The sequence below is a fragment of the Hemibagrus wyckioides genome, linkage group LG29, assembly GCF_019097595.1.
Source record: "Hemibagrus wyckioides isolate EC202008001 linkage group LG29, SWU_Hwy_1.0, whole genome shotgun sequence".
Taxonomy (NCBI): domain Eukaryota; kingdom Metazoa; phylum Chordata; class Actinopteri; order Siluriformes; family Bagridae; genus Hemibagrus; species Hemibagrus wyckioides.
The window spans coordinates 16625083-16638383 of record NC_080738.1 but is presented as its reverse complement, the minus strand read 5'-3'; the positions used below and the strand labels follow the sequence as shown (position 1 = coordinate 16638383).

The 13301-nt window shown below is 43.1% G+C and overlaps 2 protein-coding genes across 4 annotated transcripts in view; both read right to left on the bottom strand.

Moving 5' to 3' along the window:
* Window positions 1-719, bottom strand: part of LOC131349262 (girdin-like) — a 54480-nt gene extending 53761 nt beyond the window's left edge. For all 3 annotated transcript variants that reach the window (XM_058384803.1, XM_058384801.1, XM_058384802.1), the window contains exon 1: window positions 29-719. In XM_058384803.1, the coding sequence (XP_058240786.1) occupies window positions 29-100 (72 nt within the window). In that variant the 5' untranslated portion in view covers window positions 101-719. The remainder of the gene's footprint in view (window positions 1-28) is intronic.
* A 3178-nt stretch (window positions 720-3897) lies between these two features.
* Window positions 3898-13075, bottom strand: LOC131349263 (serine/threonine-protein phosphatase 4 regulatory subunit 3-like). The gene is made up of 16 exons (XM_058384805.1): window positions 12648-13075; window positions 11436-11491; window positions 11238-11336; window positions 10331-10954; window positions 9121-9198; window positions 8929-9045; window positions 8706-8825; window positions 8152-8283; window positions 7949-8045; window positions 7235-7276; window positions 6968-7126; window positions 6710-6879; window positions 6482-6621; window positions 6165-6313; window positions 5899-6086; window positions 3898-5444 (listed from the first exon to the last, which is right to left on the bottom strand). Exons 1-16 carry the CDS (start codon window positions 12787-12789, stop codon window positions 5331-5333), a joined length of 2427 nt encoding a protein of 808 aa, XP_058240788.1. The 5' UTR covers window positions 12790-13075; the 3' UTR covers window positions 3898-5330.
* Window positions 13076-13301: the final 226 nt, after the last annotated feature.

Below are 13301 nucleotides of genomic sequence, written 5' to 3'. Positions count from 1 at the left end.
AAAAGAAGAGGGGAAAAATCTTTCTTACCCATGCCACCAGAGGAGTGAGGAGAAATTGCTCGAGCTGAGGCGTGAATACCTCGCTGTCCATTTTCTCCATTTTCCCCCCCTTCCAAATAAACACGTTTTCTCAAGGCTTTCTCGAATCTCTGACTGATCTCCACACCGCTTACTTCAACGGAACCGGATTCATTTGCTTTATTCTAAGCGAACGATTTCCTATAAATAACCGAGACGCAGATCCTCCCGGGGTCATCGTGTGAGAAATCAGGACAGAAATAAGAAATGCTTCTGCATATCTACCTCGCCTTCTCCTTTGTTTATCCCCAGTATTGCTATTTAAAACAGATCATCAATAGTGATTAAAGCCTGTGGTCATCACTGGTCAGCGGCTCGCTTTAAAGCGTCCTCGAGCCATTCAAAGCAAGTCGTAAAAAAAAAAGAGAGAGAGATACAGACAAAAATCTAGTAGATCCACCGACAATAAGGAATTTAAATCTATAGATCAGAAAGGATCCAGCAGGTTAAAGACCCAGAGACTGATCCCCGGGTGTGTAGGTGTATCTCTCCAGTCTTCCCTTATTTCCAGCGGCACGTTTCTTTTATTTAAAAAATTGTAGTTTTTAATGAGTATCCCAGGAATGTGGATTTTGGCAGCGCTGGTTTCCTGCCTGCGTTTCCATGACGCCGCTCCTCAAAGGGCACACACACTGCAGTCTGCCGGGGGAAGACCCCGGATAAGCCACGCCCCTTACTCTACACCAAAAACCACGCCCTCTCTTACACACCGAACACCGCCTATGCGGGGAGCGTTGGATCCCATTGGCTCCGCCCACCAACGATCATCATTTCAATTCAATTTGCATAATGTTTACATTCTGCTGCACATATGACATATATATATATATTGGACATTTCTCATTATGTGCAAATCTTTATGACCACCTGCTTAATATTGTCTTTTTGCTGGACCCGTCCTGCACTGTGCATCTATCAGAACCAGCATGATCTTCTTCAGCAGTTTGATCAGCAGTAGCTCGTCTGTTGGATCGGATCACACGGTCCAGCCTTCACTCCCCGCATCCATCAATGAGCCTTGTCTCCGGTTCACCACTGTTCCTTCCTTGGACCACTTTTGATAGATACTGACCACTGCAGACCAGGAACACCCCACAAGAGCTGCAGTTTTGGAGATGCTCCGATCCAGTGGTCTAGACATCACAATTTGGCCCTTCGTCAAACTCAAAGCTCAAATCCTTACACTTGTCCTGATTCTAACATCAACTTTGAGGACAAAATGTTCACCTGCTGTCTAATATATCCCACCCACTAACAGGAACCATGATGAGGAGATACTCAGTCTTATTCAGAAATATAACATTGAAGATTCTGGACACTGACAAAGTTAGCATAAGACCCATGAATATTCTTTGCTCTCCAAAGAGCTTGAGAAATACCTCAGGTGTAAATGACCTCCAGCAGGGCATTGTGGGGTGTTAGTAATGTTCTGTAGATCATATGCCATCACAGTTCACTGCTCAAGCGATTAAGGCTCTGGATTGTTGATCAGAAGATCAGGGTTCAAGCCCCAGCACTGCCAAGCTGCCACTATTGGGCCCTTGAGCGAGGTCCCTAACCCGCCCTGCTCCAGGGGCACTGCATCACGGCTGACCCTGTGCTCTGACCCCAACCCTCAGAGGATGGGATATTTATATCAATAAAGGCTACTTAAATGCAATTATTAAGCTTAAGAATGGTTTGAGGATGGAAACCGAAGGCAGGCAAACTGATATCATGGATATCATCAGTATCGGCAGCCATGTTCTGCTCGTGTTCCTCCTGAGAGAGGTTAGCGTTGAGATTATTTCTTTCTCCGCATTTATTTCATTTTTTTTCTTTGCAAATTGCATGATTATATTGTGTCAAAATGTCATGTGACACAGTATCTTAGCCTGATTTCCCAGCTTGAATGGTTCATGAATACAATTAGCAGAATATCTCAAATATTGTATAGTTTCATTTCGAGATTTATTTTCATATCATTACGTAAGGCCTGCGTCTTAATCTCTTCCTTCCTTCCTTCCTACACAGCACTGATTATGGAGCTACTCATTAGTCACTGATGCTGCAGACAGCAAGCAGCCTTCTGTACCGGACACACCCTCTTTCTGAGAGTGATGCTCCTGAACATGTGATCACTGACCCCTGGTGGTGATGAGAGGTACTGCAGGCTTGTCATTTACATTAACAGTACTATATGTAATATATGATGAGGTTGCATGAAAACGTGTGTGGGATTACTGCGGTGTGACTGAACACACTGTAACAGATAAAGTGAGAATTTATCCTCTGTCCTGTGGAGACCGTAATGATTATTCATTGTGGCCTCTTCCCTACTGAGTCCTGCCCCGTGGGGAGCTCAAATATAGATTGGTTGATTTATTAAGCCATTAAAGCGGGAAATTAGATGAAGGTAAAAAAAAAAAAAAGGTAGTAACTGTTCAGGGATGACAATGATGACAGCTTCACATTAAGCTAATATAAAGTATGCATAATTAGATTAGACGGATGCTTTATCATCTCCAGTCGTTATTCGAGCGTAAAATTGATATCCACAATTTTGCATGACACAACATGCAATTACTGCAGAATCACTGCACAGAGCTGTGAAGGGAAAAAAAAAAAAAAAAAAAAAAAAGAGTATGTGAAATTTCCACGGGAAAACCAGTGTTCATCTGTTGCCATGCCAACAACAGACCACCCGCTGCCCTGGCCATCGCTAAGCAACAGCATCCCCGGCAGCAAAGACTTAAATCCTCTTCACAGACAGGGAAAGCGCATCACATCCACAGCTGTCAGGTCTTCACTCATCACCACATCTGTTTCATGTGGAGATGGAACAGACATAACTGCCTAATATTGTGTCTGTCCCCCTTTTGCTGACCCGTCCTGCACTGTGTATTCTAACCCCTTTCTATCAGAACCAGCATTAACTTCTTCAGCAGGTTGAGCAACAGTAGCTCGTCTGTTGGATCGGATCACACGGGTCAGCCTTCGCTCCTCAATGAGCCTTCCGTGACCCTGTCTCCGGTTCACCGCTGTTCCTTCCTTGGAGCACTTTTGATAGATACTGACCACTGCAGACCGGGAACACCCCACAAGAGCTGCAGTTTTGGAGATGCTCTGATCCAGTGGTCTAGACATCACAATTTGGTCCTTCATCAAACTCAAAGCTCAAATCCTTACACTTGTCCATTTTTCCTGCTTCTAACATCAACTTTGAGGACAAAATGTTCACATGCTGCCTAATATATCCCACCCACTAACAGGAGCCATGATGAGGAGATAGGTGAAGTGAATAACACTGAGTGTCACTGGTCATAATGTTATACCTGACTGTAGTAAAGCGAGTTGTACTATTCTATACTACAACAGATGGAAAGCCGTACTTCACAATATAGTGCATAAAACTGTACTACTATATAATGTATACTATATTATTGCACATTAAACTGCACTTTACCATGCAGAATAATATCTAACACTACACTGTATATGATGTATATGTATAGTATGGGACAGGTACAGTATACAACATTCTGTACTACACAATAGTATGCATTGATTCTACACATCATACACAATCTCATATTATAATGTACACAACACCACAGCCTTCACATCACACACAAAGCTGCACTTTATCCTAAACCACACCATATTAGTGTATGCACTGAATACTGTATCATCATTAGAGTGTATATAATTATATAAACGACATTATAGCTCATCACCTGCGTGCCGCTTCAGCCCATTAATTATCGGGATCCATGTGATGATATAGAAAAACATTTATTCAGCATCCAATCCAGGCTGTTGGGGGGGGGGGGGGGGGGGCAGATCGTTTAAGTTTATACACAAGTCTCATTTACGCCTAACGTAGTCCCTCTGCTACATGAAAAGTGAATTCAATCACAAAACAACAACAAAAATAAAAAATAATAAACGAAGAAGACACTTTTCTCCATCTCTGATTCAGGGGCTGGGCTGGTAGGAGTTTATTTCTGGGCCTGAAATAATCTTAACAGGTGTGCGTCCTTGTATGATCATTAAAGAGGATTAAAAACACTTTAGAAAGCGCACCTCTAAGGTACGTAAGAAAAATATTGATTAAAATTGTTTTTAATCCAAAATGAAATGATTTTTGGTGAAGGTTACGGTGATGAAGAAAAATCCATGGAGAGAAGGTTTGGATACTCAGCCGTGAATGTTCTACACTTTTGTGTTCCTGGTCCTGGACAGGCTAGTTTTCTACAGGAACTGCCTTATATGGATTGTTTTAAAGAAGAAGAAGAAGAAGAAGAAAAAAGGTTAAAACACTGCGTGCTGGTGATACGCTGCACCCGATCACAAATCCACACCCTGGCGAAGGAGCCGAGCCCGCGCTCCTCCGAGAAGTCTCCGAGAAGATGACCGAACGGACGGACGGACGCGAGACAGAGACGCTCGGACATGATCCGTTCATCTGCAAAATGACTTTACTGCAGTTTTAATACATGTTTAATATACGTTATTAAAATCAGCATCACAACTTCTTCAACTGAAGTTTTCTCCAACGAATAAAACAAACGTGATTAAAAAAAAAGAGGGGGGGGGACGATCGCACCCACATTAATGTGTGCCAAAAAGGGGGGGGGGCAATGTACACTGGCATTTTAATCTTAAAATAAAAACAAAAAACACCACTGAAGAAGTAAACAATTAAAAAGTGAAGGGGGGGGGTAATAAGGTACTGCTGTACAGCTACTGATGATCAATTCATGAAGGTTCCAGATTCAAATCAAGGACACAGACAACATCCCAGTCCTGCTCGTCACACCCCTTTTTCAGCTTCATTTTTTTTTTTTATTTTGGTCTTGCCCCATTATCCCTCCCACCCCACAATTAATCAATCAATCAATCTCGACCCGACCGGATCAATAGACTCAGCCGATCAGTCTTCTATTTCTAAGTAGCTAGTCCTGCTAGGCTGAACGGCTCTCTGGTGAAGAAGAAGAAGAGGAAGAAAAAGAAAAGCTCCAGCTGTGATGAAGTTTGTCGTTGCTGCTGGTGCAGCTCGGCTCGTCCCACGGATCACCAGATAAAGGAAAGAAAACGGAGAGGAATCGCGTGACCGTGGCGTGGCTCGGCTGCTCTGGTGCTCGTGTCTGATGGATGCGCTGATGCAGGAGAGTTCGGGTCGTGTGCTAATCCTCTAGCTCTCCTAAATCCGGGACTCTTCGGCACCGTGGGATGGTGGACGTGGGGTTTTGTATTCTCTTTTCTCTTTTTTACGAGCCCAGACGGGGCCGCTTTCGTGGAGCCAGATCATCCTCTTCGTCGTCTTCGTCTTCGCCTTCCTCGTCTTCGTCGTCGGGGTAGTCCACCAGACCGACCAGTCCAGCCTGATCAACAGCAGCGAGAGAGAGAGAGAAAGGGGTTACAACCAAATACCTAACCAACTGGACATCACAACCAAATATAATTAAAATGATTGCACCTTTAAATAAAATAAAGTCACATTGACTAACTAAAGATTGAGTAAAAGTTAGTTTTAATGGATGGAGAGTTGATTAAAATATTTTAAAATTAAAAATAAACAAAACACCCTGGAGCTAGACGAGGCATAGGTATTCATTTTTAGCAAATCATAGATAAGTTACAGTTCTATTCATATCAAATGATTAGTAGTAGTTTTACTGAAGACTTATTAGAAGAAGGGAAAATAAAATTAGTTTTAATGGGAAAAAAGTGCACACACGAAAAATATAAGCATACACATGGGTTTATTTACTGAAGCGTAAACCCTAGTTAATTTATCACTAGTTAACGGTACAGAGCCTCCGGACAGACACACACCTTGACCACAGGTGTAGACGCCACAGTCGCTCCTTTGCCCGAGGACCCGTTTGGACTGCCGGGGGACACGGACGGCGCCGGTTTCTCGTTGTTTCCGTTGGCGGCGGCTGCAGAATGCGAGAAGGTGAACTTAAAGCTGCCGGTCTGCGTCCTCTTCGGGAGGTTCTCTTTGTCCTCGCTTTCTTTAACTGTAAGGACATGAGCGAGTTTTAAGACTCTCTAAAAAATAAAACGCACACACAGAGGGAATATTTGATTCGGAATACCTTTTTTGGCCCCCATGAACTTTCCGTAACTTTCCGGAAAGTCCTCCTCGACTCTCTTCTCCACCCCTGCGTCCGGCTCGTCTTCGTCCTCTTCTTCGTTGAACCAAATTTCTTCGTCGTCATCGACGGAGCGGGCGTCGCGGCGATACCTGTGAAGATTTCAGATTTGTTTTAATATATATGCTTTTTTAGGGTATTTAAGGAGGAAGAATTGTCAAGATGCTCGTCTTTGTGTAGAAAATTAACGTTGCGAATAAATCTATCGTGCCATTAGATGACAGAAAATGCATCTCTACAGAAAACTAAACATGGCTGACCTGCTGAGCCCTCGGTTCTGCCTGTTCTTCTCCTGCTCGTAGCGACCCTTCAGGCCTTTGAACGTCTGAACGTATTCAATGGACTCAAGTGCTTTGTAGAAATTGTCCACGATGTGAGCGATGAGTGACTTTATGTCCTCCTAAGAAGGCGAATAAATAATAAACAAATCGTTTTCACTTTAAAACACTGTGTTTTATTTTATTTTTGAAGGGGAAAAAAAACCTCACCACTTTAATGAATTCAAAGAGTTCGATGATGGCCGAGTTGAGGAGGTTATATCTCGTCCCGTTGTCCAGCAAAGCGTTGATGACCGGTTCAAACAGGTTCCCTTTAATGATGTAGCGGTTATAATACTCATCCTTTAGTCCTATGATTCTCCTCATGAAACGCAAGGCACCTTCATAAGCACACAAAGTACACCACAACGGGTTAGGACACGCCCCTGAACACAGACATCTCGGTTTTGTCATTTCAGAGGGACTCACAGAGGGCGAGGAAGGTGTGTTTGGAGTTCATGAGCACCAGCACTCTCCGCAGCAGGTCCTTATTCATGATGTAGTTCTTTATGTGGTACGTGTGGTGCTCCACGCAGAACGTTAGCAGCTCCAGGATCAGAGCGAGAAGCTGAGCCGTCTGGAAATTATCTGGAGGAGTGAAGAAAGGATAAAAAAAACAAACAGAAGAGCGGCTTTAAAGCAAACCCTGAGAAAGCAGCGAGTTAGAGACCAGGTGATGTAGTGTGATGTGTTTACCTGGACAAACTGGCTTCACTTTCGTAGATCCTTCTGGTAAATCTACAACAAGAGGGAAGGAATTTAGAACAATTCTAGTAAATCCAGATATTCTTTTACCCCTTTAATACAGAATATTTTGTCCTGACCTGTGACAATAAACATGTAGAACTTACATGTATAACCCATGCATTATTTTATTTACATAATAAACAGCAATGAAGTAAATAAAGAACACAAGGATTATGTTCACGCTCATGTTATTTATAAACACACGGACTACATCCTGAAGAATTTAAACCCCATTAAGTGGAATAAAAAGGAAGAACACAGTACAAGGCTATTAATATTGTAGTAAAAAATTGTATAGAGCTTTATCAGCTGGTCATTTAAACCAGCACTTCTCAAAGTCTGGTCCGGATCCAGAGGGAATTCAATCTGGACCCGCCTCCATTTGGTATTTTCAAGAGCACTAATTGTGTGTTAACCTTGTAAATTATTTAGTTTTTAAAAATCTTTTTGGAGATGGTCTGAAATGAAAGCGAAGATGGGATATTAAAAGTTTTCCCGTTATCATCGTGAGCGTATGATGTTTGACGTAATCGGGCGGGGCGATACTTCACCGCAGTGAGCATTTACATTGGTGAGAATGTCAGTTTCCAGGAAAAGAAAAGTTGATGAAGAAAGTTTTCACAGATGATTGGTCAGAGACGTCTGAACCCAGTCACAGCTCACCTTTCCTCTCCTCTGCCGTGTTGGCCAGCAGCGGAGCGGTCAGGACGTGCATGCAGTACTTATAGAAAAAGCTGAGGAACTCCGTCTTCTCCGTTTTCTAGGAAATTCAAGCAAGGATTCGTTCTTATTTCACAAAACCGTGTAGAGAATTATGTAGAAAACACTGAGAGGTGAGAGAGAAAGAGAGAGAGAGAGGAACTCACGTTAGTGGGAGCGAGCATGTTCTCGGGGTCGATGAGGGTACGGAGGAGCCCCATGAGCTGCACGGCTCCGCCCAGCTCGGGATCCGAGTCGCAGATCATCTGCTTTATCACCAGGTTTATCAGCAGAACATCCTGAAAACACACACACACGAGTAAAACAGCTGCACATACTGATATTTCACAGAGAGTTTAAGCGTCTTTCGGACCCGTTGAACTCTTTCACGGCTAGACTTATTTACTTCTTATGCTTGTGTAACCATAGCAACGCTCTTCAACACCAATCCTAGCCTAGCTAACGGACCAGACTAGACTGGGTTTATCATCAGAAATAAAGATCTGTGTATTGACTGGTAATAATGACGTTGTTTCTCTTTGCTGTAGCTTCGAATGCAGAAGCTTTAAAGTATTTGTACATCACATAGGTGCTTCATAACCGATAACACACCTTCACTCATCTCCTAGTCTTCGCTCGCTAATCATCTGGCACGCTGTGACTTCGGGAAAACTGGAATTATGTATTGAAATTCAGTGTAAAAATCCCCCTTTGTACTCACGTCGTCTTCTGCCTGTTGCGGCTCCTGCATCACAAATTCTCGCACCATGGATGGACTGAACTCCACCAGGTAAGAGAAGATATCCGTGGCTGCGGCTCTCACCTGCAGGTCGTCCATCCCCTTTAAAAAGAAATCATTCTAATGCACTCGCAGAAGGAATACGATTTGACCGATAACTGTGTTTAGACTCCGCCCCCTTCACGCCAGGTGATAATGGACTCACCATGATGATTTCCAGAGCAGGTAAAATACCTAGATTCGCCAGAGTCTTGAAAAAGGCGTCTCTGTTTTGCGGTTGAAGCGTTTGTGAGAAAGCGCAGAACTCTTTGAAGAAGTTTACCTGAACACACACACACACACTTCAGTTACACTACAGACATGAAGAGAGTTTCAGTGGAAATGTTAGTAATCCTACCAGCTCTCTCCTTTTCCCGTCTTCCGTGGCTTCATCTGTGAGCTGGGCAAAAACTTCGGTCAGGAATTTCTCGTCCTCCTACAGGAGAAACATGACCTTAGATCTTAACTACATACCATATAACACAACATGCAAATGATGCAGTAATTGATCACTGGGTATTTTCAGAAGATATCTCCTTTACTTTCGTTCAATGTGAAATGATTCTACGTCCTTAATAAACATGACGGACTTCTCACAGGAAAACATTCCGAAGCGTTCATGATAAAATACACTCTGTTGCCAAAAGTATTGGGACACCCCTCCATATCATTGAGTTGTTTTTCAGGGGTTGGACTCGGCCCCTTAGTTCCAGTGAAAGGAACTCTTAATGCTTCAGCTTCATACCAAGACATTTTGGACAATGTCATGCTCTTTGTGGGAACAGTTTGGGGATGACCCCTTCCTGTTCCAACATGACTGCACACCAGTGACCAAAGCAAGGTCCATAAAGACATGGATGAGTGAGTTTGGTGTGGAGGAACTTCACAGAGTCCTGACCTCAACCCCATAGAACACCTTTGGGATGAATTTAAGCGGAGACTGTGAGCCAGACCTTCTCGTCCAACATCAGTGCCTGACCTCACAAATGCGCTTCTAGAGGAATGGTCAGAAATTCCCATGAACACACTCCTAAACCTTCCCAAAATAGCTGAAGCGGTTATAAAGGCCAACTCCATATTACATTCATATGCATGTAAAGGCAGACGTTCCAAAACTTTTGGCAATAGTGTATATTATGCATAACAAACGTTTACACCATTTACACAAACAAACCAAAGAGTATGAATAAGGGTATTTGGCCTTCGTGTTGCCTGGTTTGAAACTTCCTGTCTCAACCTATCAAAACAGGAAGTTATAGATGAATGTGTCAGAGGTCCAGAAGATTCAGAAACAAAGATTTTGTTCATGGGAATTTCCACTAGTGACAATATCTGACTTCTTAAATAACGTTTCTGAAGAAGTTCTTAAGACACCCCGAGAGAGAACAGCAGCGTTTCTGTCCTCAGGGATAAAATATCATCATCAGGACCCCATGTTATTACAATTATTCCACTGTAAAGACCATTTACATTTACAAAAAAGCTTCATTAATAATAAATAAATAAATAAAGCAGTAATATTGCTTGATAAAGTAGATGATGGTCGCTGTGTAAGTGAAACAGCTCACCTGCAGCATGCTGACGATCTCCACCTTGTTGAAGAAGATGAAGGAGGTGAGCGTGGAGAGGAAGTTCTCCTCGAAGACGGAGGGTGTGGGCAGGATGATGTCCTGGATGTACTGCACGCGGTAGGTCTGGTGGATCTTCTGCCTGAGCTCCGAGTCTGTGATGGGGATCACCTCCTTGAAGCGTGCCGTGTTGGTGAGGAAGTCGCGATGCCTCCTGGGCTGGACAAACGCCGGGTCGTACTCCAGGCAGCCCACCACGTCCATGATGCACTCATCCGAGAACATGACCTCGAACAGCGCCGCTTTGTTGAGGAAGAGCGCACCGCGTACGATCTCGTAGAGGTGGCGCAGACCTTCGTGCTCTCCCAGCTCTTCGCACGTCCTGAAGAGCTGCAGTAGCCTCTGCATGTAGCCGTCGCTCACCAGCGCCAGCGCCAGCTTCTCCCTGCGGATCGGGGAGGACAGGACCGAGGTCACCAGGTCCGCGATCTCCTCCAGGCGCGGGAGCTCGCAGGCGGGAAGCTTCACCGCGTGGCTCGTCTCGGGGATCTCCTCGAAGCGCTCCTCCTCGGACTCGTCGATGGGATCCTGGGTGATCTCCACGGACGGATCTTTGCCCTGAACCTAAACGGGAAGGAGAAGATTTTTACTGTGTTTACAGCGAGTCCACATTCCAGTGAGCAGACCTGGCTTGTTTGTCGGTTGCTATGGTAACCATACAAAACCGTGTGCGAGTAGCCAGAGAGCATGACGGTTACGATATAAAATCAATATCATGATAGATGACGTTCGTGAGATATCTTTAGTACGGTAATATCATCTTTACAACAACATTTATATCACTGTTTATTATTAACTCTGACCATAAGCGCCGGAGTTTAGGAGACACACAGGGTGAAGAGATTACCTGACAGATCTTCTCCCAGATCTCATCGCAGCCTGCCTTCTCCTGGAAACTCAGAGCCAGGTCGTAATTCTCCGCCTCGGACCAAACGATGAGCGTGTCCTTCAAAAATAAATAAATCAGAGGAACGGCAGGAATTCGGAAACACGCCGACAAAAACTAATACACAAAGCACAAGCACTGAAGAGGAGCGAAACTCACCTGCTGTTTCTGATACGCCGTGTTCGGGTTGATTTTGGACTCCAGCAAGAGCGAGCCTGAGGAAGACAAACAGAACAAAACGTTTAGATTTGTAACAGAGAGTTTATTGAGATTTAGAGCTAAAAATTAAACCTAAAAAGGGCCACATGTTTATCTGGTTAGGGTCAGTTTTCAGGTAAAAAAAAAGATGGGCGATAAATAAAACTACATCCCTAGGTAAAAGATCTGTAGGTTTTTTGGTATAATTTCAAACAAATAAACGAAAGAGCACAACACGGGAACTCTCATGTAGTCTGGACGGGATAAAAAATAACAACTATAAGACAGCGTACCTCATGGTTTTTAAACTCCAAAAACGTTTAGTGAAGCTAAAATCTGAGTTAGAAGGATTCATTCTTCTAACACTATTTAGTATCGGAGATTTGTTTTTTCTTTTTTAAATATATAATTGTTTTTTTTTTGTTTGTTGAATATCTCTCATTTATTTCACCCCACAGCAGCGTAAAAATCCACCACACAGCCCTAAAGAAGACTTTTACACTTGAATTATTTTTATAAAACAAAAACCCTGGTATAAAAGCTATAAATGTGCCAAGAGAAATGAAATAACTATTTGACCTTCTTTGTGGGACACACACACTACACCTTTTTAATACTTTTTAATACTAATTCATAAATTTACACTCATAAAGACTTTATTAATGATTAATAAAAACAATTAATAAATTAATTCTGGCTCTAAACAACATTAAACCTGAATAAAACTACATTAAAAAATGTAAATATTTATATTAGCTCTATTAAGGTGAAAAGGAACTACAGTAACGAACGTAATAAATAGTAATGTATAATTCCGGCGTGTTTTATTTTATTTATATCAGGGTTTTTTTGTTAAATAAATAAATAAATAAATAAATAAGTAAGCTGTTATTACAATCCTATCCTAGCGTAACAAGGTTAGCTTATCTTAGCCTAGCACGCAAGCTAGGTGTTGATGTTATTAATTACATGATATTATTAGCTATTCGTCATCAAATATCTATTTCAATTATGTTTCCTATTTGTTTATTATATTATCCGTGATTAAAGTAGTAAAAGAAAAAGAATGAAGAACTCTGGTCAAAGGAGCTAGCATAGCTTCCCAGCTCGCGCAGCAGATTAGCCTAGCCTAGCCTAGCTTAGCTTAGCATAGACAAGTGCTCGGAGTCTTACCGTCCGCCTCGGCCCGCACCAGCAGCGCTATACCGTTCAACCGATCCACATAGGCGGATGAAACGTGTCCGGTTCCCTGGTCGTCCCATTGTCGCTCCTCATTCAGCGTGTAGACTTTCACACGCCGCCTCGTATCCGACATGCTTTATTTTCTTAATCACGAGCCCCCGAAATCCTCCCCCCGTAAATGTGTCTCTTTTTCCTCAACCCCTACTTTCACACTTCACACTTAATAACCACATGTTTTTACTGGCTAACTGCTAAAGCCTACCAGGCGAAGGGGGGAAAACTCTCAAGCGCTAAACACACTATAAATGTGTGTACGCTTTCTTAAAACACAAAACCTAGCCGAGTGTCGTTTTTCGCTATTATCGCTCCAACACAACGACCGCCATCTTGTAAACCCGTAGTTATGTCTGTGTCCCAATTCACCTACTCGTTTTCTCACTAGGACGCCTAGCTAGGCCGCAGTTTGGGCGGAGTTTACGCGCCACCTCAAGCTGTCTCCCAAGGACACTAGAACGCTTATTAGAGCGCAAACCGCGGCTATGTCCGAAACCACACCCCACTCCCTATTTAGTGCACTATTTTAAATGTCCGCCATTTTGTAGTCACGTCTGAGAAGCATTGTAAGCAAGACAAGAGCTGGGAGTC

What these genes read in the sequence shown, in the direction of transcription:
- LOC131349263 (XM_058384805.1), bottom strand. Translation starts at nt 12,789, where the DNA reads ATGTCGGATACGAGGCGGCGTGTGAAAGTCTACACGCTGAATGAGGAG. An exon ending in ACGGGAAAAGGAGAGAGCTG is followed by an intron (nt 9,046 to 9,120) that starts GTAGGATTACTA and finishes GTGTGTGTTCAG; the next exon opens with GTAAACTTCTTCAAAGAGTT. An exon ending in ACACACCTTCCTCGCCCTCT is followed by an intron (nt 6,880 to 6,967) that starts GTGAGTCCCTCT and finishes GTGCTTATGAAG; the next exon opens with GTGCCTTGCGTTTCATGAGG.